The sequence below is a fragment of the Anoplopoma fimbria genome, chromosome 19, assembly GCF_027596085.1.
Source record: "Anoplopoma fimbria isolate UVic2021 breed Golden Eagle Sablefish chromosome 19, Afim_UVic_2022, whole genome shotgun sequence".
NCBI classification, from domain to species: domain Eukaryota; kingdom Metazoa; phylum Chordata; class Actinopteri; order Perciformes; family Anoplopomatidae; genus Anoplopoma; species Anoplopoma fimbria.
Genome location: NC_072467.1, coordinates 27,385,308 through 27,407,479, shown reverse-complemented (window position 1 = coordinate 27,407,479; position 22,172 = coordinate 27,385,308). Strand labels below are relative to the sequence as shown.

The 22,172-nt window shown below is 37.6% G+C and overlaps 4 protein-coding genes across 6 annotated transcripts; 1 reads left to right on the top strand and 3 right to left on the bottom strand.

The window, feature by feature from the left end:
- The first annotated feature begins 1,051 nt into the window (after positions 1-1,051).
- Positions 1,052-5,638, top strand: faap24 (FA core complex associated protein 24). Of its 2 annotated transcripts, none has more exons than XM_054620604.1 (4): positions 1,052-1,239; positions 3,140-3,282; positions 3,366-3,521; positions 4,554-5,638. In XM_054620604.1, exons 1-4 carry the CDS (start codon positions 1,152-1,154, stop codon positions 4,803-4,805), a joined length of 639 nt encoding a protein of 212 aa, XP_054476579.1. In that variant the 5' UTR covers positions 1,052-1,151; the 3' UTR covers positions 4,806-5,638. The 2 variants fall into 2 exon arrangements, with proteins under 2 accessions (XP_054476579.1, XP_054476578.1); XM_054620603.1 differs by having other exon boundaries at positions 3,122-3,282.
- Positions 5,639-8,506: 2,868 nt separating this feature from the next.
- LOC129108589 (E3 ubiquitin-protein ligase TRIM39-like) lies at positions 8,507-13,264 on the bottom strand. 2 transcript variants are annotated; one of them, XM_054620457.1, is made up of 2 exons: positions 13,069-13,264; positions 8,507-10,422 (listed from the first exon to the last, which is right to left on the bottom strand). In XM_054620457.1, the coding sequence occupies exon 2, from the start codon at positions 10,411-10,413 to the stop codon at positions 8,785-8,787; it is 1,629 nt and encodes a 542-aa protein (XP_054476432.1). In that variant the 5' UTR covers positions 10,414-10,422; positions 13,069-13,264; the 3' UTR covers positions 8,507-8,784. The 2 variants fall into 2 exon arrangements, with proteins under 2 accessions (XP_054476432.1, XP_054476431.1); XM_054620456.1 differs by having other exon boundaries at positions 8,507-10,415.
- Positions 13,265-14,956: 1,692 nt separating this feature from the next.
- LOC129108745 (E3 ubiquitin-protein ligase TRIM21-like) lies at positions 14,957-19,880 on the bottom strand. Its single transcript, XM_054620654.1, is given in 4 exon segments — positions 14,957-16,111; positions 16,113-16,536; positions 16,575-16,984; positions 19,782-19,880. Coding segments are annotated over 3 exon segments (1,548 nt in total). The 5' UTR covers positions 16,976-16,984; positions 19,782-19,880; the 3' UTR covers positions 14,957-15,388.
- A 1,014-nt stretch (positions 19,881-20,894) lies between these two features.
- On the bottom strand, positions 20,895-22,165 carry LOC129108029 (pyrin-like). Its single transcript, XM_054619655.1, has one exon. It carries the CDS (start codon positions 22,163-22,165, stop codon positions 21,005-21,007), a length of 1,161 nt encoding a protein of 386 aa, XP_054475630.1. The 3' UTR covers positions 20,895-21,004.
- Between the last annotated feature and the right edge of the window lie 7 nt (positions 22,166-22,172).

The following is a 22,172-nucleotide window of genomic DNA, read 5'->3' as shown; positions in this document are numbered from 1 at the left end:
TATTGTATTTACCCTTTATTTATTTAATATCTATACCCAATAATGTCAATAATAACATATTGTGCAAGTATATTCAACATTAGGATTTCAAGAACCAACATTTTATTCTTTTATTTTATATCAGTAAAATGTAGTTTGTATTTACCCTTCATTTATTTAATATATTTTAAAATTCTGCAAGTATATTCAACATTAGGATTTCAAGAACCAACATTTATTATTTTATTCTTTGAAAATACTGCTCCACGAGTAAAAATCCTACATTGAAAAAGTAAAAGTATTATCAGTAAAATGTAGGTCTATTTAAAGTAGCCTGTTAAATGCAGTCATTGAGCAGTAAAATGTTCCCTGCCAGCGTTTTAATATAAGACTTCATGATTTCTGTACATTAATATTACTGCTGCATTAATGTGTGTGTTGCATTCTAATTACATTTTATTCCTTTTTGTAATAAATTCATTTTTCAAGTTGTGTGTGACACCATAGTGACATATAATCGATAGGAAAAAAAATAGATAGATAGATAGATAGATAGACAGATAAATAGATAGATAGATAGATAGATAGATAGATAGATAGATAGATAGATAGATAGAGATAGATAGATAGATAGATAGATAGATAGATAGATAGATAGATAGATAGATAGATAGATAGATAGATAGATAGATAGATAGATAGATAGATAGATAGATAGATAGATAGATAGATAGATAGATAAATAGAGATAGATAGATAGATAGATAGATAGATAGATAGATAAATAGAGATGGATGATAGATAGATAGATAGATAGATAGATAGATAGATAGATAGATAGATAGATAGATAGAGATAGATAGATAGATAGATAGATAGATAGATAGATAGATAGATAGATAGATAGATAGATAGATAGATAGATAGATAGATAGATAGATAGATAGATAGACAAACTCCACCAGTGTGCAGTGGCGGTGTTTCCCCTCTTGTCCTGCAGGGGGCGACAGAGAGGCAGCGGCTCTTCGTCTCCACCGACGAGCCGAAGACGAAGAAGAGATTTGTCCACATGGGAGGCTGTGTTGTGAGCTCTGCTTTAGTTCATGAATATAAACACACTGTTCCCAGAGAGGATGATAGTTAGTGTTTAACCACATTAAGGAGGGGACGACATGGAGGTGCTGAATGCGGTTCCTCCCTACGGACATGTTATTGCCACCGAGAAATGGAGAAACTCTTCCCTCATTCAAAGCTTAAAGGGTAATTATTTATTATATATATATATATAGATATATATCTATATATATATTTATCAAATCAGTCCAAATGCCAAATTTTGCAGCCTGATAGGTACTGAGCATGTGCAACTCTCACCAGAGATAAGAAGGAAGTGACCAGTTTATTCTGCTTATTTATGACTGTAATGTAATGTAATGTGTATTTATTCTGTTTATTTATTCTGTGTATTTATTCTGTTTTTTATTCTGTGTATTTATTCTGTGTATTTATTCTATTTATTCTGTTTATTTATTCTGTTTATTTATTCTGTTTATTTATGTTTATTTATTCTGTTTATTTATTCTGTTTATTTATTCTATTTATTCTGTTTATTTATTTATTTATTTATTCTGTTTATTTATTTATTTATTCTGTTTATTTATTCTGTTTATTTATTCTGTTTATTTATTCTATTTATTCTGTTTATTTATTCTGTTTATTTATTCTGTTTATTTATTCTGTTTATTTATTCTGTTTATTTATTCTGTTTATTTATTCTGTTTATTTATTCTGTTTATTTATTCTGTTTATTTATTCTGTTTATTTATTCTGTTTATTTATTCTGTTTATTTATTCTGTTTATTTATTCTGTTTATTCATTCTGTTTATTTATTCTGTTTATTTATTCTGTTTATTTATTCTCTTTATTCATTCTGTTTATTTATTCTGTTTATTTATTCTGTTTATTCATTCTGTTTATTTATTCTGTTTATTTATTCTGTTTATTTATTCTGTTTATTTATTCTGTTTATTTATTCTGTTTATTTATTCTGTTTATTTATTCTGTTTATTTATTCTGTTTATTTATTCTGTTTATTTATTCTGTTTATTTATTCTGTTTATTCATTCTGTTTATTTATTCTGTTTATTTATTCTGTTTATTTACCCCAACGAGCAGGTGAGATCTAGATTCTTTATAGTATTGTGATTTGTTTTTAAATATTATATACAGTACCAGTCAAAAGTTTGGACACACCTTCTCATTCAATGGTTTTTCTTTATTTTTATTTTTTTCTACATTGTAGATTAATATTGAAGACATCCAAACTATGAAGCAACACATATGGAATTATGTGGTAAACACACAAATTAAACAAACCAGAATATGTTTTATATTTTAGATTCTTCAAAGTAGTTGAATGAGAAGGTGTGTCCAAACTTTTGACTGGTACCAAACTTTTGATATGGTAGCCTGTCATATACAATATGACTGAAAAGGCATATGCAGAAGTGTAATGCTTCACTTAAAACCCATTTTTACAGACTGGCTTTAATGTGATGTCGCTTTAATGTTTTATTTTATTATTGACTAAATTATTTTACATGTATTTTATTTATTCTGTTTATTTACCCCAACGAGCAAGTGAGATCTAGATTTGTTATAGTATTGTGATTTGTTTTTAATATTATATAGGTGGAGGCTTCAAATAAGCCCAGTGGGCTTTCTGCCTCTTCCTGCACTGTCATGTTATTTATCAATGTTATGTTTTTTATATTTTTCAATTGTGCAAATAAACTAAACTTAAACTAAACTAAACAACATTTTACTTGCAAGCAGAATATCTTTATTATTGAGTTTAGTAGTAGTTGTGTTTTATATATATATATATATATATATATATATAAATATGCAGAAGTGTAATGCTTCACTTCTTAAAACCCATTTTTACAGACTGGCTTTTATGTGATGTCGTCGCTTTAATGCTTTAAAAACTTTCTCCTGCACTGGACTCATGTGGAATATTGCACATTGCACACATGTAGATATACTGTACATTGCTATCTTTTATTTTATTTTATCTTTTTTCCTATTGATTATATGTCACTATGGTGTCACACACAACTTGAAAAATGTCATCAACAGGCTTTACTTCTGCTGCAGGTGGCGGCGTGAGAATCCTGTTTGAGAATGAGCTCGGTGTGGCAGACTTCCACCTGCCCAACAAGAGCTGCATCCTGTACGTGTCCGAGTGCGACATCGTAGCAGGAAACGCCTACAAGAGGAAACTGGTTCGCTACAGAAATGTGAGTTTGATGAGCGAGACGCAGCAGGTTGTTTCCGTTCTGCCTGATATGAACTGTGCCCCCCCCCCCCCCTGTTTTTACAGACCACCAGCAGCTTCCAGGAGCTGGTGCTGGTGGAGAACACCAGGCTCAGTGAGCAGTACTTTGCTGCCGTGCAGAAGTTTGTGGTGTTTGACCTCGGGTTGACTCTGCTGCCGGTCGGCGGGCAGACCGAGGCCTCGCAGCTCATCACGCAGATGGTGAGTATTGAACACTAACACCAGTTTGATTATGTTGATAATGTTAAATGTGTTGATTCAACAAATGTTTAAGCTTTTAAGAAAATGTCCTATTGTCAGTGTTCCTTTTTGCTTAAACATGTTTTGGTATATGACACCTATCCTCACTACTTTCAAGTGTTTCCTCTCTGACATGTATCCTCTAATAATGAGCAAGGCTTTGTTCAGAAGAGCTTTTGTTGTTTCTGTTTGTTTTACTATAAGAGAGTCAAACACACATTCTTGGTGTAAAAAAAGCATAAAGCAACACACCAGGAGTTATGCAATTAAAATTCAAAGTGGTCCAGTGAGAGAAAAATGTCTCAAGCAAAGGTCCAGAATAACATAATGTAACTTGCTTCATGATTTAATGCCATATATATGTAAGTAGCGGCTTGGATGGTTTATTTTCTGTGCCGTCATTTTGAGTGAGTACGTTTGCTCTAAAGATTTGGGTTTCGTCTCGTAGTACTTTTTATTTATTGTTACGGTCTCAGAACTCCTGAGACGCACTGGTTTTGAACTCTCCACCAGCAGAATGAACACAAAAGTTCATTCTTGATTAAAAGCTCTGTTTTCCCCTGTCGTGTGGAAGTACCTTTCTCTGACTGGCAAAGCTGATCAGAGTGTCATCCCATGAGATCATTTAAAACAAATGCATTTAATTTGATCCGTGGGTTTCCAGTAGCGTACATAATAAAAAATCTTAAAATAGAAACCCTCCGTAAAATGATATCTGTGCAAAAATATCGATATAGCTTACTATCGCAAATTGTTTTCAAACAATCGTTTATCGATATTTCTGCGACTACAATCAATACATTAAAAAAAATCCTGTTTTAAAGGGATTTAAAATGTCCTTGAATCCTTTTGTGTGTCAAACATCCTCCTCCTCCATCACATGATGGATGTATCAGTGTAGTGCCCGGGATTTACAACGAGGTGATGAAACTCAAGAGGTCAGAACATTTGACCAAAACATTTGACCTCTTTACTACACTTGTCTGTCTCCAGGTTCACGGGGAGGGCAGAGAGAACCCCTTCAGGAGGAGGACTTCGTCCCGGCTGTTGGACCCTCTGGTCCTGGCTCTGGTGCAGCATGTCCCTGGGGTCGGCAGGGTCAAAGCCCTGGCCCTGCTGGAGCACTTCTCCAGCATCCAGCTGCTCTGTAACGCCGCCCCCGCCGAGCTGGAGCCCATCGTGGGTCAGGCTGCAGCTCAGCAGATCCACAGCTTCTTCCACAAACCCACAGCTGCTGGAACGTGAAGGTTCAACTCTGGGTCTTTATTTAACCAGAGAGGTTTGGATTAAATGATGCCCATACACTTTGGCCCACATGGACACTAAAACAAATCTAACTTTGCACTGTTTCTGCAAGTGTTCAAACTTCAAGAAGCTACATTTGTTTACTGTTGACTATGCGGAAAAGCCCAAAGACTGTATAGTATAAGGACGTGGTCTCAAAGCGGCAGTGAGGACACAGCCCAACTGTCACAATGGCCACAGTGGGTGGATCGTGGTGACACAGCGGAGCAGACAGCTAGCAGCTAGAGACCGTAGTCTGTATAGAAGGAGTGGACATAGTAGTCGTGACGTCACCCTTTGTTTTGTGGGCTGCAGTTTTTAAGCCGAGGAGTAAGGCAAATTTGGCCATCAACATCCTTTTTTTTTTTTTTTTTTTTTTGCAAATAGGTAACAGAAATGACTATATTTGGACTGAGGAGGAGTGACGTAGTGTTGTCAGATAAACAAGGATATTAGCTGCAGAGACCCAAACTGTTGTTTTGCCAGGCTGTAAACTTGTTTATTTCTGCTGTAAAGTTGTTCATTTTAAGACAGGGGTCTATGGGGATTGACTTGTGTTTGAATCTTCAAGTGGCCATTTGAAGAACTGCAGTTTCTGCCACTTCCCCTTTGGCTTCATTTATCAGCATCAGAGGTTGCCGCTTGGGGAACCAAGATATTTCAGTCAGGACCAGCATCGCCATCCATAGATCCAATCTGCTAACGGCCTGAAATAGAGGGACTGTTGTATGTAGAGTGTCTGGTTTCTAAGTTTTTCACTCTGCACTTTTGCATCTACAATAAAAATATATCAGTGTTTTGTAGCATCAGTTGTCCCTTTGTTTCCCCTTTTTGAGTTTGACCTTTTTCACTAGTGTTTATGTTCTTGCTTTTGTTTAAGTTTTAAACCAATAAGATAAACATATTATTGTATTGGTTTATTCCCTCTCTCATTTTCTTAATCCAATCTAAATGAATTTAAAACCTAAGAGTTTGTGAATAAAAATCCAGTCCAATTACACCATTTGTCTTTGTCGGGAGGTCACGACAGCTAGATGGATGTACGGCCGCGTTACTCTCCCTTATTAAGTATTCAAGCTAGGGTTAGTAATCTTGAGAGACTAGTAAGAGTATGCTAAAATAAAAAAAATGATCCAGCTGAGTGTCAACTCATTTCCAATAAAAGTAGCGAACATCACTAGCTCCAAAAGTTACTAAATTTATAGAGAAAGTCGTCAACACTGACATCCCAGAATGTAACTAAAATTTTACCATAAAATTTAAAAAATGTGTTTGAAAGAGATGACCACCTCTACCTTTAATGTCATTGATCAATTTGGGGCTTTAGTGCGTCTGCATAAATAATGTTTTTTTAAATGGCTCTCCTTTGATTATTTATTTTATGACCTGAAGGGATTCTCTGGAGGTCAGAGTCACCAGAAGTCAGTTTAACTACCAATCAGAGAAAAGTTTACCACCTGCTTTTGGCTTATTTAAATGATATGTTAATTAACGGTGTTAAATAAAGTTACTTTTTTGACACTCTTCAACCACAGGTGTGACTGTTACAGCAGAGTTGTCTTGGTCCATTCAGTGTTTTCAGAGGCTGCCTGATGGTCCAGAACAACATCTTCAGAGCTACAGCGCCAGAACAAAGACTGCAAATGGTTCAAAACTGTCTTCCATGTTCTCGACATTGCAGTGCTGAATAGTTTCATCTTACGACGAGTAAAAGAGTTCGTTGTTGGCTGTTATTTATTGTTGAAGATGGTGCTTTTGCTATCACTTGACCGTCAAGGGGGTGAAACTTGACTCCTCTATATTCAGAAATATTAGTGACATGTAACGACATGTTTGAATTGAATAAAGCTCTCTCAAAGGTTATTTGTTGTTGTACTTTTTCACATTACAATTTTGTTATTTATTGTTGTGAGCTCCACCAAAATCTTAACTATATCCATATTTTAAAGCTAGTCAGAGGATTTAGGGGGTAGATAAATGGAACTATTAATCATACAAAAACAGAAATTTAAGCCTGGGCCTGAATGGGTTATTGTGCATGTTGCAGCTTAGATCAAGTTATTTCAATACAGAGGCTGGACAATTAAATATTCAAGTCCTGGTTCATGATCATCAAATGATTATGAACAACAACAACAGCAGCAGCTGTTAATAGTTTAGCATCAATCGAACAGTCAATGGTTCACAAATACACTAACCCCACTGACCTACAACCATCCAATCATTTTCTGTTTATTTTTATTTCAAGACATTATCACAATATGAAGAAAAGCATTCACATCAGCTGCTCAAACTCAACTCAAACCTTAAATATCACCACATTATTTTACATAACCAACTATCTCAAAAGTGATGTGGTACTGAACCTCGTCGGCTCAAGTCAGTCTGAGAACAGCTGATGGTGTTTTTAATCACATGATTTGGTGTCATTAGAAACACTTTCAGCTGTTCGTTAAGCCGTAATATCTTTAAAAAACAAAATAACTTAATAAAACACACTGAAAATTAATATTGTCTTATTTTATTTAAAAAGAAAAACAGAGAGATGCAAATTACTTGTGACACATTCATAAACTGCTCCTCAGTTATTTGTGACAGTATGCAACACTTCTTATACACAATGACCAGGAAATAAAAGGTTTTATATTAGGCACCCAGATCTTTAAAGGGAAAATTCATCTTTCTTTATGTGAACGTCCAATCTGCTCCTCAGGGATGCGTTAAATGCAAAGGGTAAATTTCATGTATATATATACAGTATGTATGTACAATGACCAATAAAGCTGATTATTAGTATTATTATTATGGTAAATATAGTAAATTGAAGAAATATAGTCCTCAATATGTGCTATATTGACCGAGAAAGCTTATTTTTCCTTCTTGTGGAATTGGGCCTACATGAACCAGGATGCATAACGTCGCCTCTAAACGCCAATCTCTAGTTTCAAGTCTTCTTCAATACAGCATGATGTTCATTTAGTAAATGATGCTCCATTTAGAGTCAAACAGACCATAAAGCAGGGGATGCTTTAGGGCGGGGCTACTGTGATTGACAGGTTAATACTACTACCAGAGCCTTATACGGCGTTTCTACCACGGCGTCACTTCTCTGCTGTCTAAATGGTCACTACCGTTCAGTGGTTGCAATAAACCAAGATGGCGACAGCCGTAATCCAAGATGGCGGCGAAATGCCAAAATGCCAAACTAGAGGCTATGAAACCTTAGTCCATCAACCAATGGGTGACTTCATGACGACTACATCCAGTTGGCCAAAACACTGAAAAATGTATCCACGTCCATACAAATGAGAGAACAACCAAGTTTTGTTTTTGAGCTGCATCTAGAACACAACGCCTGCTGGTGTTTCTTCTTTGGATCCAACTACGTCAATATCACATCAAATAATAGCGCTGGATGCAGGAAAAACAACAGGTTTTTTTATCCGCGACTTCAGCTTTCAATGTTAATATAGCAGCTCTAAGTAATTCATTGTTTCAATTGACTACATTACAATCGTCACTGATTGGACATCCACATAAAAGGTGCCACATTTTTTTAAAAAATCAGCATCATTATTCAGTTATTTCGGCATCCCATTTATCCATTTTTAGCACCCGCTTCTCTCTGGCGTTTCTAGTGTTGATAGAGCAGCTACAAAGATGCAAATAAACACAAATAATCCTGCGATAAAACTCACACCCATAAGGCAACTCGGAAAATGTGCTTCTTGTTTGGTGTGAACACAGCATCATTTATACTTCAATCTACACTATTATTAATCAATGTCTTGAAGTAGTAAGTAGCAATATGACAGATCAAAGAAAAACATTGACAGTAAAAAAATTGAATCTGAAAAAGTCAACAATGTCTTCACAAAAAAATATACATTTATTACATTAAGTGAAAGTTGATCTTTCTGTAGAAAATCAACTGGTTGTTCTACTCAGTGTGATTGACAGGAGAGATGATCAGAGGGGCAGAGTTTTTACCACCAACATTATTACATGGGTTAAATAATGGGTAGAGTTTCTCAGTGAAGCAGCAGCCAGTAAAGGAGTAGATAAGAGCTGCAGCATCAACGTCATAGAAGGAGACCACACCCTCCTCATAATCCACAAACACCCCCACCTTCTCAGGCTGAGACTTCAGAGAGAGACGGACTGATGGGCCAGCACGAGCTGTGTACTCATTCTCATTCCTCAACCTTATCCTCCAGTAACCATTCTGAGGAGTCGGTATGATTTTTCCCTTCCTGTTGATCGACTCTCTGACCACTCCTAAAGTCCACTTAGTCTTCCCTTCAACCTGAACCTCGTAGTAAAATCTTCCTGAAGAGAAACTCTGCTTTGCTAAGACATTAACACATGAATCAAATCTCTTTGGATTGTCTGGGAGATTCTTCCATACACCATGTTTAACTTCTTTTCCATCATCAGACAGGATGAGATAAGGATGAGCTGTATCAGGATCAAGTGTCACATCCACTGCAGACTGCTGGACTCTCTTCAGCTCGGCCTCAACCAGATTCTTTATCTGTTCACTAATCATCTCCTCCAGCAGATTCAAAGCTTTCCTCACAGTCCCCTCATAGAGTGGTTGGGCGTTGCCTTCTGTCCAGTCCTTTGTGGGTAAAGCAGCGTTCAGGGAAATGAAGCTTTGGAGGATGTCGAGGTGGTCTTCAGAGCGTGAGAGCTGCTCCACCTCAGTGCTTCTCTTCTTCAGCTCACAGATTTCCTGTTCCAGCTCTTTGATGAAGCCTTCAGCCTGTTTCTCTGTCTTTCTCTGCTTCTCTTTGATCGTGTCGATGAGCTCGGCCTGGCTTCTCTCAACAGACTCCTTCAGAGCGGTGAAGACCTGAACACCATCTGCTATCTCTCTGTCTGCATCTTCCTCACTGAGCTCCACGGAGTGTTTGATCTCCTCAATCTTCAGTTGTCTCTTCTGGATCATCTGCTGGATTTCAGCCTCCAGTTCGGCCTTCTTTCCTTCATAACCTTCTTTCAGAGGAACAACATCATGTGTCTTGTGGTCTGAAAGACTGCAGAGTATGCAGACACACATCTGGTCGGTCTTACAGAACAGCTCCATCAGTTTATCGTGCTCCGTACACATCCTGTCTTCCAGGTTCTCCACAGGGTCGATCAGCTGATGTCTTTTCAGACCTGACATTGTCAGATGAGGCTCCAGGTGAGTCTCACAGTAGGAGACCAGACACACCAGGCAGGACTTCATGGCCTTCAGTTTGGTTCCAGTGCAGACGTCACAGGGAACTTCTCCTGGTTTATCAGCTTGTTGCTCTGAGCTTCTGTTTCTGGCTTTCTGTTGAGCTGACTGTCTGAACTGAGCAGCCATCTCAGAGATCAAAGTATTGACCCGCAACTCAGGTCTGGTGTTGAACAACTCTTTACAGTTTGGACACTGACACTGGACATTAACGTCCCAGTGTTCATTGATGCAGGTTTTACAGAAGTTGTGTCCACATGGTGTGCTGACTGGATCAGTGAACACATCCAGACAGATGGAGCACAGAAACTGATCTTCAGTCTGCAGACAGCTGGCAGCAGACATGTCTACACTCTGAGGACAAAAGGTGTAAAAAAAACAACAACTCTTATTAAACATCTTTAGCAGCTGCAACAGTGTTTTTCACGTTGTGGGTCTCTGTGTGTGTCATCATGGTAAAATGTGGTCCTGAAGAATCTACTGTAGAGGGAACTATTATAGAAGCGGGTTTGAGTACTTTAACAGGTGCTTACATAATAGAATCTATATGTCAGTGGACAGATTTTGTCTCCACGACAGCATCACAACCATGCAAAACACAGTCACTAAACTATGTAGGTGTGTTAACAGAGAGCTGAGTCTGAAGACAGTTTTGGTCCAAGTAAACGCGTCTGAAGTAAGGAAGGAGGACACAATTTACGCCATTGTGTGATCCCATCCAAAGATGGTCTCCAGTTTGATTCTTTTTTTCAATAAAATCAAGCTATGATTAGTAGAAGATAAGGAGGGACATCCTGAATGCTGTTTCTGTTTTGCACCTGAGGGCTAATTTGAGTGAGAAAATGTCCAACGCAAATATGCGCCGTGGTTGATAATGTATTAGTGGCTACAATCTGTATTAATTCAAGTTCTGATTTACTTAGACAGCTCATTACACAGTCAGGTCCTGGACCATGCTGTAATTAAAGGAGAGCTCAGATGTGCAGTTCTATGGTGGTATTTCTATTAGATCACTAAGCTCTAATTTAATTATTAATACTGCTGCTGTCAGTGACACAGGAAGGTTGGAAGAGATAACATCGATATGAGTGAGTAACATCAGACATTCATGTTACGTCTGAAACGTGATACATGTGGTGTTTGTGAAGGTCTGCATGGTAAATGACTATGTAAGCTAACAACTGCTCCCCAGAGGTTATTTGGGGTTGCATTAATGAGTCGTCATGGTAACCAGCTGAAATGAAATGTACCTTCTGAACCCCAAAGCCTGCCATTAAGATCGAACAGCATGTTCTCTTTAAATGATTGCCAAAACTAAACCATTAATCACAGTCAGAAGCTGTGAAAACAGTCATGATCGTCAGATTCATATCTCGGATATATAGATATGTTGGATATATAAAATGATGGAAATATAGATTCCATTGTTTCCCAACTTTTGTAAAATAAATCAAAGAAATCCAACATCCTTTTTATTGTTTTTTCATGATTTATGGCATGATAACTGTGTTATACTGCACAAAATACTTTTATACTGCAGTAAAAATCAAAGCCACAGAGAGTATAATGTGACAGGAGCAAAAAACGCCCATAAACTGCTTGTGGTTCAGAGGATTAACGTTCAACAGTCCAACGGTCATTTGACAGAAATTCCCTGAAACTTGGACTAAACTTCAGGCTGAAGACAGAGCAGAAAGGAGAGGAGAGGCTGTAAGTAGAAGTTTTAAAAATGTAGATGGTTTAATATATATAACAAGTAGAGACTCCGTTTTTTCTAATATTGGTAACAAACAAAAATATTGGATGTATAGATAAAACTTTCTTTGTTTAATTTTTCATGATTTATGTCATTATAACTTTGTTATTTTGCACTAAACACATTTTTGAGTTCTCTCTACTTCTAGCCGTGTTTGTTCTGTTTCCATAGAGGAGCAGGACTTTTATATTGCAGTAAAAAATCAAAACCACAGAGTAAAATGTGACGGGAGAAAAGATCGCACAGAAACTGTATAATATTTAAAGGAACAAATGTAAGTCTGCAGAGTGTTAGCGAAGTGTTAGCGAGTGTTGCTTCTCAGATTCAACTTTTCATTTAGTTCAGCTGAAGACTTGGGCTGATATGAAGTGAGTCAATAAGAACTTTTTCATAGCAACCAGCACGCAAGAGACTAAGCTTCCTGTCAATGCCACAGTTTGAGATTGTTTTCCAAAGATCAGACTCAGTTTGTTTGGTGGATTTATTTTAGATTCAACAAGTGGAGTTGGATTATTCTGCCTTTTCTTTCTCTGTGGTTTTTTAATGGGTTTTTTTTTAAAACTGCCTGAGTGACTATTAGCTGTTATTCAAATAGTAATAAAACTAATAAAACAATGATCAACTAATCTGATGGTTCAAGCTTTGCAGTGAAAACATCCCAGTCCCTCTGGTTCTTGTTAATATCACAATATATAATATATAATAAGTACAATTAAAATAGAATTTAATTTTAAACCAAAAAGAAAAGATTCCTTTATGACTGTGACATCACACATTAAACAATAATACTGTTACCCTAATGCTAATGTTGTTAGAGTTAATTTATATAATTTGTAATTAGGTTCAACATTTTTAATTCCACTTTAATATTGAACGTATTACAATTCATCTACTAATAATATTTGCTCCTCAGTTCCATGAGCAGAACTTCCTGTCTGAGTAGAGCTGAAGTTTTTGAGTTCATACCGGTTGTTAAACAGTGAAGTTCAAGGCTATTTAATAAAGTCTATAACAGGTATGAGGACTTTAAAACATCAGTGTTGTACCTTTATCATAAATAAATAAATGCACACATTAAATCAGATGCTGTTCTGTGTTTGTCCATCCAAAGGGAGTCACAGCTGGCTAGTTAGCTTTTAGCTGGCCTAGTTTATCTGCTGTTACTTTTTTTCTTTGCTATGGATTCTGGTTTTAACTCACTTTAACACCAAATATTGAGTGTCTTTGTAGAACAGAGTACTCACCAGTGTTTGAAGAGATTCTGCTGTGTTGGTGAGAAAAAGCTGCTGGATTCAGTTGAATGTTTCTTTACAGAGAAACAGAGAGACTTGTCTCGACTGCAGCTCTGCTGTTGATCAGACAAACTTTCACTTTCACTTTCATTTCAGGAAAAGTGATTCTGCAGCTCTCCTCTTTCAGAGTTGCTCCTCCTCTCAGTGAACCAGAAGTATTACGTGTTGATCTGTAATGGATGAACAAAATGAAGCGTTTAACCTTAAAACTCATCTATTTAAATCTGCTTTCAGTCTGTGATGCCAGTTATGTATGGTTTTGTTTTGTTTCTTAATGTTATAATGTCATTTATATTGTTATTGCTTTTATCTTTTCTGTCTTTACCATGTAGAATGCCTTTGAGTACCTTTTAAAACGCTATGCAAACAAAATGTATTATTATTATTAACAGCAGCATTTTATAAAATGTAGTTTTGTCCTGAGAGAAGACTCTGAGCAGTCAGTGTTGTTCTAATGATGATTACTGTCAAGTCAAACAGGACTTCTCTTTTATATCGATAGAAGCAATATAAAGGACTAAATAAGATGAAGATAATTGTAAATATAATAATAAGTAAAGCTATTCGTAAAGAAATGAATACACTGACAATCTGAGTATTCATAAATAAACAGGGAGGAGCCTCTCTGCCTGGAACAGTAGAGAGGCAGACCTGACAGAGATCACATGACATCGAGATCTGCGGTTATGACTGAATAACCTGTTATGTTTCTATCTGTTCTCAAATCCCATGATGGTTGTTAAAGTAGAAGGTAAATGGTGACGGTCAAAGTGGTGTAAATGTTTGTTGATGGCACTATGAGAACATCCTGATTCACTTTCGGTCACTAATTGTGCTAAAATGAAGAATAAACACTTTGCCTGGTGTTAAGCCAGCAGTTATGGCAGCTGTGGGCATTATCTGTGTGTTAGGGTTAGCTGGCTAGTTAGCTAGTTAGCTTTTAGCTGGCCTAGTTTATCTGCTGTTACTTTTTTTCTTTGCTATGGATTCTGGTTTTAACTCACTTTAACACCAAATATTGAGTCTTTGTAGAACAGAGTACTCACCAGTGTTTGTCAGAGATTCTGCTGTGTTGGTGAGAAAAAGCTGCTGGATTCAGTTGAATGTTTCTTTACAGAGAAACAGAGAGACTTGTCTCGACTGCAGCTCTGCTGTTGATCAGACAAACTTTCACTTTCATTTCAGGAAATGTGACTCTGCAGCTCTCCTCTTTCAGAGTTGCTCCTCCTCTCAGTGCAGCTCTGTAGGTGAGGTTTTATTGCCTCATTGGGGAATTTGAGAAGAAGAAGGAAAATAATATTTTTTAACTGAGAAAGAGAATCCTTCTGATTGGACGACAGCAGTACATCAATGGACGTCTCTGTGAGTCTCCCTTTTAAAAGAAGTTAAAGTGTAATACTTTGAATGTAAACATATATTTAAGTGAAAGCTGCTGGTTTTAATATGAGCTCAAAAAACTACAAAACAAGATAAAAAGTGACATTAGACAGAGTACTTGTATCTATTAGATTGAGAGCATGTCGTTTTATGGCCACAGGCTGCAGTTTGTGATGAACTCCACTAGATGGCGGCCTCAGATATAATTTATTCTTTACAAACTAGTAGCACTGGTTTAGTGTTCACATCAGCTGCTCAAACTCAACTCAAACCTTAAATATCACCACATTATTTAATATAACTATCTGAAATGTGATGGAGTATTAGAGCTTGTCAGCTAAAATCAGTCTGAGAACAGCTGATGGTGTTTTTAATCACATGATTTAGTGTCATTAGAAACATCATCAGCTATTCCTTCAGCTGTGATATCAATTAAAAGCCGCACAACTTAATCAGACACAATATAATCTTTATTTTGCTCCTGTTAGATAAACAGGAAAAAGAGAGAAAAGCAGTTGTCTTATTCATAAACTGCTCTTCTGTAATTTGTGTTAGTATGCAACACTTCTTATATTCAAACAACAAAAGGTTTTGACTTTGGCACGCAGACATTTATGGAACGAACAGATGCTTCATATTCTTGAGTTAATTGTTTTTGATGACTTTACAGTCAGGTATTGCAGTTATTAGAATAAAATGCACAACAGTAGATTATATTCATCAGTGTCATAATTCCATGACTTGAAGTAGTCATTAATGTGACACATGAAAGAGAAAAACCCTCATTGATCAAAAGCTGAAAAATTAACGATGTAAACACCGTACATCACTAAAAATATGTACATTCATTACATTGAGTGCAGTGAACCTTTCTGCTGAAAATCCACTGGTTGTTCTACTCAGTGTGATTGACAGGAGAGATGATCAGAGGGGCAGAGTTTTTACCACCATCATTAAAACATGGGTTAAATAATGGGTAGAGTTTCTCAGTGAAGCAGCAGCCAGTAAAGGAGTAGATAAGAGCTGCAGCATCAACGTCATAAAAGGAGACCAGACCCTCCTCATAATCCACCAACACCCCCACCTTCTCAGGCTGAGACTTCAGAGAGAGACGGACTGATGGGTCAGCACAAGCTGTGTACTCATTCTCATTCCTCAACCATATCATCCAGTAACCATTCTGAGGAGTCGCTGTGATGCTTCCCTTCCTGTTGATCGACTCTCTGACCACTCCTAAAGTCCACTTAGTCTTCCCTTTAACCTGAACCTCGTAGTAAAATCTTCCTGAAGAGAAACTCTGCTTTGCTAAGACATTAACATAAGGATCAAATCTCTCTGGATTGTCTGGGAGATTCTTCCTTACATCACCATGTTTAACTTGTTTTCCATCATCAGACAGGATGAGTTTGGGTTGAGCTGTATCAGGATCAAGTGTCACATCCACCGCAAACTTTTTGACCCTCTTCAGCTGGGCCCCAACCAGATTCTTTATCTGTTTACTGAGCATCTCCACCAGCTGGTTCAAAGCTTTCCTCACAGTCCCCTCATATGAAGGTGGACTGACTCTGACTTCTGTCCAGTCCTTTGTGGGTAAAGCAGAGTTCAGGGAAATGAAGCTCTTGGAGGATGTCGAGGTGGTCTTCAGACTGTGAGAGCTGCTCCACCTCAGTGCTTCTCTTCTTCAGCTCACAGATTTCCTGTTCCAGCTCTTTGATGAAGCCTTCAGCCTGTTTCTCTGTCTTTCTCTGCTTCTCTTTGATCGTGTCGATGAGCTCGGCCTGGCTTCTCTCAACAGACTCCTTCAGAGCGGTGAAGACCTGAACACCATCTGCTATCTCTCTGTCTGCATCTTCCTCACTGAGCTCCACGGAGTGTTTGATCTCCTGAATCTTCAGTCGTCTCTTCTGGATCATCTGCTGGATTTCAGTCTCAGTCTTCTCCAGCTCGGCCTTCTTTCCTTCATATTCTTCTTTCAGAGGAACAACATCATGTGTCTTGTGGTCTGAAAAGACTGCAGAGCATGCAGACACACATCTGGTCGGTCTTACAGAACAGCTCCATCAGTTTATCGTGCTCCGTACACTGTCAGATGAGGCTCCAGGTGAGTCTCACAGTAGGAGACCAGACACACCAGGCAGGACTTCATGGCCTTCAGTTTGGTTCCAGTGCAGACGTCACAGGGAACTTCTCCTGGTTTATCAGCTTGTTGCTCTGAGCTGCTGTTTCTGGCTTTCTGTTGAGCTGACTGTCTGAACTGAGCAGCCATCTCAGAGATCAAAGTATTGATCTGCAGCTCAGGTCTGGTGTTAAAAACCTTTTTACAGTTTGGACACTGACACTGGACATTAACGTCCCAGTGTTGAGTGATGCAGGTTTTACAGAAGTTGTGTCCACATGGTATGGCGACTGGATCAGTGAACACATCCAGACAGATGGAGCACAGAAACTGATCTTCAGTCAGCAGACAGCTGGCAGCAGACATGTCTACACTCTGAGGACAAAAAGTGTAAAAAACAACAACTCTTATTAAACATCTTTAGCAGCTGCAACAGCGTTTTTCACATCGTCAGATTCATATCTCGGATATATAGATATGTTGGATATATAAAATGATGGAAATATAGATTCCATTGTTTCCCAACTTTTGTAAAATAAATCAAAGAAATCCAACATCCTTTTTATTGTTTTTTCATGGTTTATGGCATGATAACTGTGTTATACTGCACAAAATACTTTTATACTGCAGTAAAAATCAAAGCCACAGAGAGTAGAATGTGACAGGAGCAAAAACGCCCATAAACTGCTTGTGGTTCAGAGGATTAACGTTCAACAGTCCAACGGTCATTTGACAGAAATTCTCTGAAACTTGGACTAAACTTCAGGCTGAAGACAGAGCAGAAAGGAGAGGAGAGGCTGTAAGTAGAAGTTTTAAAAATGTAGATGGTTTAATATATATAACAAGTAGGGACTCCGTTTTTTCTAATATTGGTAACAAACAAAAATATTGGGTGTATAGATAAAACTTTCTTTGTTTAATTTTTCATGATTTATGTCATTATAACTTTGTTATTTTGCACTAAACACATTTTTGAGTTCTCTACTTCTAGCCGTGTTTGTTCTGTTTCCATAGAGGAGCAGGACTTTTATATTGCAGTAAAAAATCAAAACCACAGAGTAAAATGTGACGGGAGAAAAAGACGCACAGAAACTGTATAATATTTAAAGGAACAAATGTAAGTCTGCAGAGTGTTAGCGAAGTGTTAGCGAGTGTTGCTTCTCAGATTCAACTTTTCATTTAGTTCAGCTGAAGACTTGGGCTGATATGAAGTGAGTCAATAAGAACTTTTTCATAGCAACCAGCACGCAAGAGACTAAGCTTCCTGTCAATGCCACAGTTTGAGATTGTTTTCCAAAGATCAGACTCAGTTTGTTTGGTGGATTTATTTTAGATTAAACAAGTGGAGTTGGATTATTCTGCCTTTTCTTTCTCTGTGGTTTGAAATGTTTTTTTTAAAACTGCCTGAGTGACTATTAGCTGTTATTCAAATAGTAATAAAACTAATAAAACAATGATCAACTAATCTGATGGTTTAAGCTTTGCAGTGAAAACATCCCAGTCCCTCTGGTTCTTGTTAATATCACAATATATAATATATAATAAGTACAATTAAAATAGAATTTAATTTTAAACCAAAAAGAAAAGATTCCTTTATGACTGTGACATCACACATTAAACAATAATACTGTTACCCTAATGCTAATGTTATTAGAGTAATTTATATAATTTGTAAGTAGGTTCAACATTTTTAATTCCACTTTAATATTGAACGTATTACAATTCATCTACTAATAATATTTGCACCTCAGTTCCATGAGCAGAACTTCCTGTCTGAGTAGAGCTGAAGTTTTTGAGTTCATACCGGTTGTTAAACAGTGAAGTTCAAGGCTATTTAATAAAGTCTATAACAGGTATGAGGACTTTAAAACATCAGTGTTGTACCTTTATCATAAATAAATAAATGCACACATTAAATCAGATGCTGTTCTGTGTTTGTCCATCCAAAGGGAGTCACAGCTGGCTAGTTAGCTTTTAGCTGGCCTAGTTTATCTGCTGTTACTTTTTTTCTTTGCTATGGATTCTGGTTTTAACTCACTTTAACACCAAATATTGAGTGTCACTGTAGAACAGAGTACTCACCAGTGTTTGTCAGAGATTCTGCTGTGTTGGTGAGAAAAAGCTGCTGGATTCAGTTGAATGTTTCTTTACAGAGAAACAGAGAGACTTGTCTCGACTGCAGCTCTGCTGTCGATCAGACAAACTTTAACTTTCATTTCAGGAAAAGTGATTCTGCAGCTCTCCTCTTTCACTGTTGCTCCTCCTCTCAGTGAACCAGAAGTATTACGTGTTGATCTGTAATGGATGAACAAAATGAAGCGTTTAACCTTAAAACTCATCTATTTAAATCTGCTTTCAGTCTGTGATGCCAGTTATGTATGATTTTGTTTTGTTTCTTAATGTTATAATGTCATTTATATTGTTATTGCTTTTATCTTTTCTGTCTTTACCATGTAGAATGCCTTTGAGTACCTTTTAAAACGCTATGCAAACAAAATGTATTATTATTATGAACAGCAGCATTTTATAAAATGTAGTTTTGTCCTGAGAGAAGACTCTGAGCAGTCAGTGTTGTTCTAATGATGATTACTGTCAAGTCAAACAGGACTTCTCTTTTATATAGATAGAAGCAATATAAAGGACTAAATAAGATGAAGATAATTGTAAATATAATAATAAGTAAAGCTATTCGTAAAGAAATGAATACACTGACAATCTGAGTATTCATAAATAAACAGGGAGGAGCCTCTCTGCCTGGAACAGTAGAGAGGCAGACCTGACAGAGATCACATGACATCGAGATCTGCGGTTATGACTGAATAACCTGTTATGTTTCTATCTGTTCTCAAATCCCATGATGGTTGTTAAAGTAGAAGGTAAATGGTGACGGTCAAAGTGGTGTAAATGTTTGTTGATGGCACTATGAGAACATCCTGATTCACTTTCGGTCACTAATTGTGCTAAAATGAAGAATAAACACTTTGCCTGGTGTTAAGCCAGCAGTTATGGCAGCTGTGGGCATTATCTGTGTGTTAGGGTTAGCTGGCTAGTTAGCTAGTTAGCTTTTAGCTGGCCTAGTTTATCTGCTGTTACTTTTTTCTTTGCTATGGATTCTGGTTTTAACTCACTTTAACACCAAATATTGAGTGTCACTGTAGAACAGAGTACTCACCAGTGTTTGAAGAGATTCTGCTGTGTTGGTGAGAAAAAGCTGCTGGATTCAGTTGAATGTTTCTTTACAGAGAAACAGAGAGACTTGTCTCGACTGCAGCTCTGCTGTCGATCAGACAAACTTTCACTTTCATTTCAGGAAATGTGACTCTGCAGCTCTCCTCTTTCAGAGTTGCTCCTCCTCTCAGTGCAGCTCTGTAGGTGAGGTTTTATTGCCTCATTGGGGAATTTGAGAAGAAGAAGGAAAATAATATTTTTTAACTGAGAAAGAGAATCCTTCTGATTGGACGACAGCAGTACATCAATGGACGTCTCTGTGAGTCTCCCTTTTAAAAGAAGTTAAAGTGTAATACTTTGAATGTAAACATATATTTAAGTGAAAGCTGCTGGTTTTAATATGAGCTCAAAAAACTACAAAACAAGATAAAAAAGTGACATTAGACAGAGTACTTGTATCTATTAGATTGAGAGCATGTCGTTTTATGGCCACAGGCTGCAGTTTGTGATGAACTCCACTAGATGGCGGCCTCAGATATAATTTATTCTTTGCAAACTAGTAGCACTGGTTTAAAGTTCACATCAGCTGCTCAAACTCAACTCAAACCTTAAATATCACCACATTATTTAATATAACTATCTGAAATGTGATGGAGTATTAGAGCTTGTCAGCTAAAATCAGTCTGAGAACAGCTGATGGTGTTTTTAATCACATGATTTAGTCATTATAAACATCATCAGCTATTCCTTCAGCTGTGATATCAATTAAAAGCCGCACAACTTAATCAGACACAATATAATCTTTATTTTGCTCCTGTTAGATAAACAGGAAAATGAGAGAAAAGCAGTTGTCTTATTCATAAACTGCTCTTCTGTAATTTGTGTTAGTATGCAACACTTCTTATATTCAAACAACAAAAGGTTTTGACTTTGGCACGCAGACATTTATGGAACGAACAGACGCTCATATTCTTGCGTTAATTGTTTTTGATGACTTTACAGTCAGGTATTGCAGTTATTAGAATAAAATGCACAACAGTAGATTATATTCATCAGTGTCATAATTCCATGACTTGAAGTAGTCATTAATGTGACACATGAAAGAGAGAAACCCTCATTGATCAAAAGCTGAAAAATTAACGATGTAAACACCGTACATCACTAAAAATATGTACATTCATTACATTGAGTGCAGTGAACCTTTCTGCTGAAAATCCACTGGTTGTTCTACTCAGTGTGATTGACAGGAGAGATGATCAGAGGGGCAGAGTTTTTACCACCATCATTAAGACATGGACTAAAGTATGGGTAGAGTTTCTCAGTGAAGCAGCAGCCAGTAAAGGAGTAGATAAGAGCTGCAGCATCAACGTCATAAAAGGAGACCAGACCCTCCTCATAATCCACCAACACCCCCACCTTCTCAGGCTGAGACTTCAGAGAGAGACGGACTGATGGGTCAGCAAGAGCTGTGTACTCATTCTCATTCCTCAAACATATCGTCCAGTAACCATCCTGAGGAGACAGTGTGATTATTCCCTTCCTGTTGATCGACTCTCTGGCCACTCCTAAAGTCCACTCAGTCTTCCCTTTAACCTGAACCTCGTAGTAAAATCTTCCTGAAGAGAAACTCTGCTTTGCTAAGACATTAACACACTTATCAAATCTCTCTGGATTGTCTGGGAGATTCTTCCTTACATCACCATGTTTAACTTGTTTTCCATCATCAGACAGGATGAGTGTGGGTTGAGCTGTATCAGGATCAAGTGTCACATCCACTGCAGACTGCTGGACTCTCTTCAGCTCGGCCTCAAACAGCTTCTTCATCTGTTTACTGAGCGTCTCCTCCAGCTGGTTCAAAGCTTTCCTCACAGTCCCCTCATAGAGTGGATGAGCGTTGACTTCTGTCCAGTCCTTTGTGGGTAAAGCAGCGTTCAGGGAAATGAAGCTTTGGAGGATGTCGAGGTGGTCTTCAGAGCGTGAGAGCTGCTCCAACTCAGTGCTTCTCTTCTTCAGCTCACAGATTTCCTGTTCCAGCTCTTTGATGAAGCCTTCAGCCTGTTTCTCTGTCTTTCTCTGCTTCTCTTTGATCGTGTCGATGAGCTCGGCCTGGCTTCTCTCAACAGACTCCTTCAGAGCGGTGAAGACCTGAACACCATCTGCTATCTCTCTGTCTGCATCTTCCTCACTGAGCTCCACTGAGTGTTTGATCTCCTGAATCTTCAGTCGTCTCTTCTGGATCATCTGCTGGATTTCAGTCTCAGTCTTCTCCAGCTCGGCCTTCTTTCCTTCATATTCTTCTTTCAGAGGAACAACATCATGTGTCTTGTGGTCTGAATAAGTGCAGAGTATGCAGACACACATCTGGTTGGTCTTACAGAACAGCTCCATCAGTTTA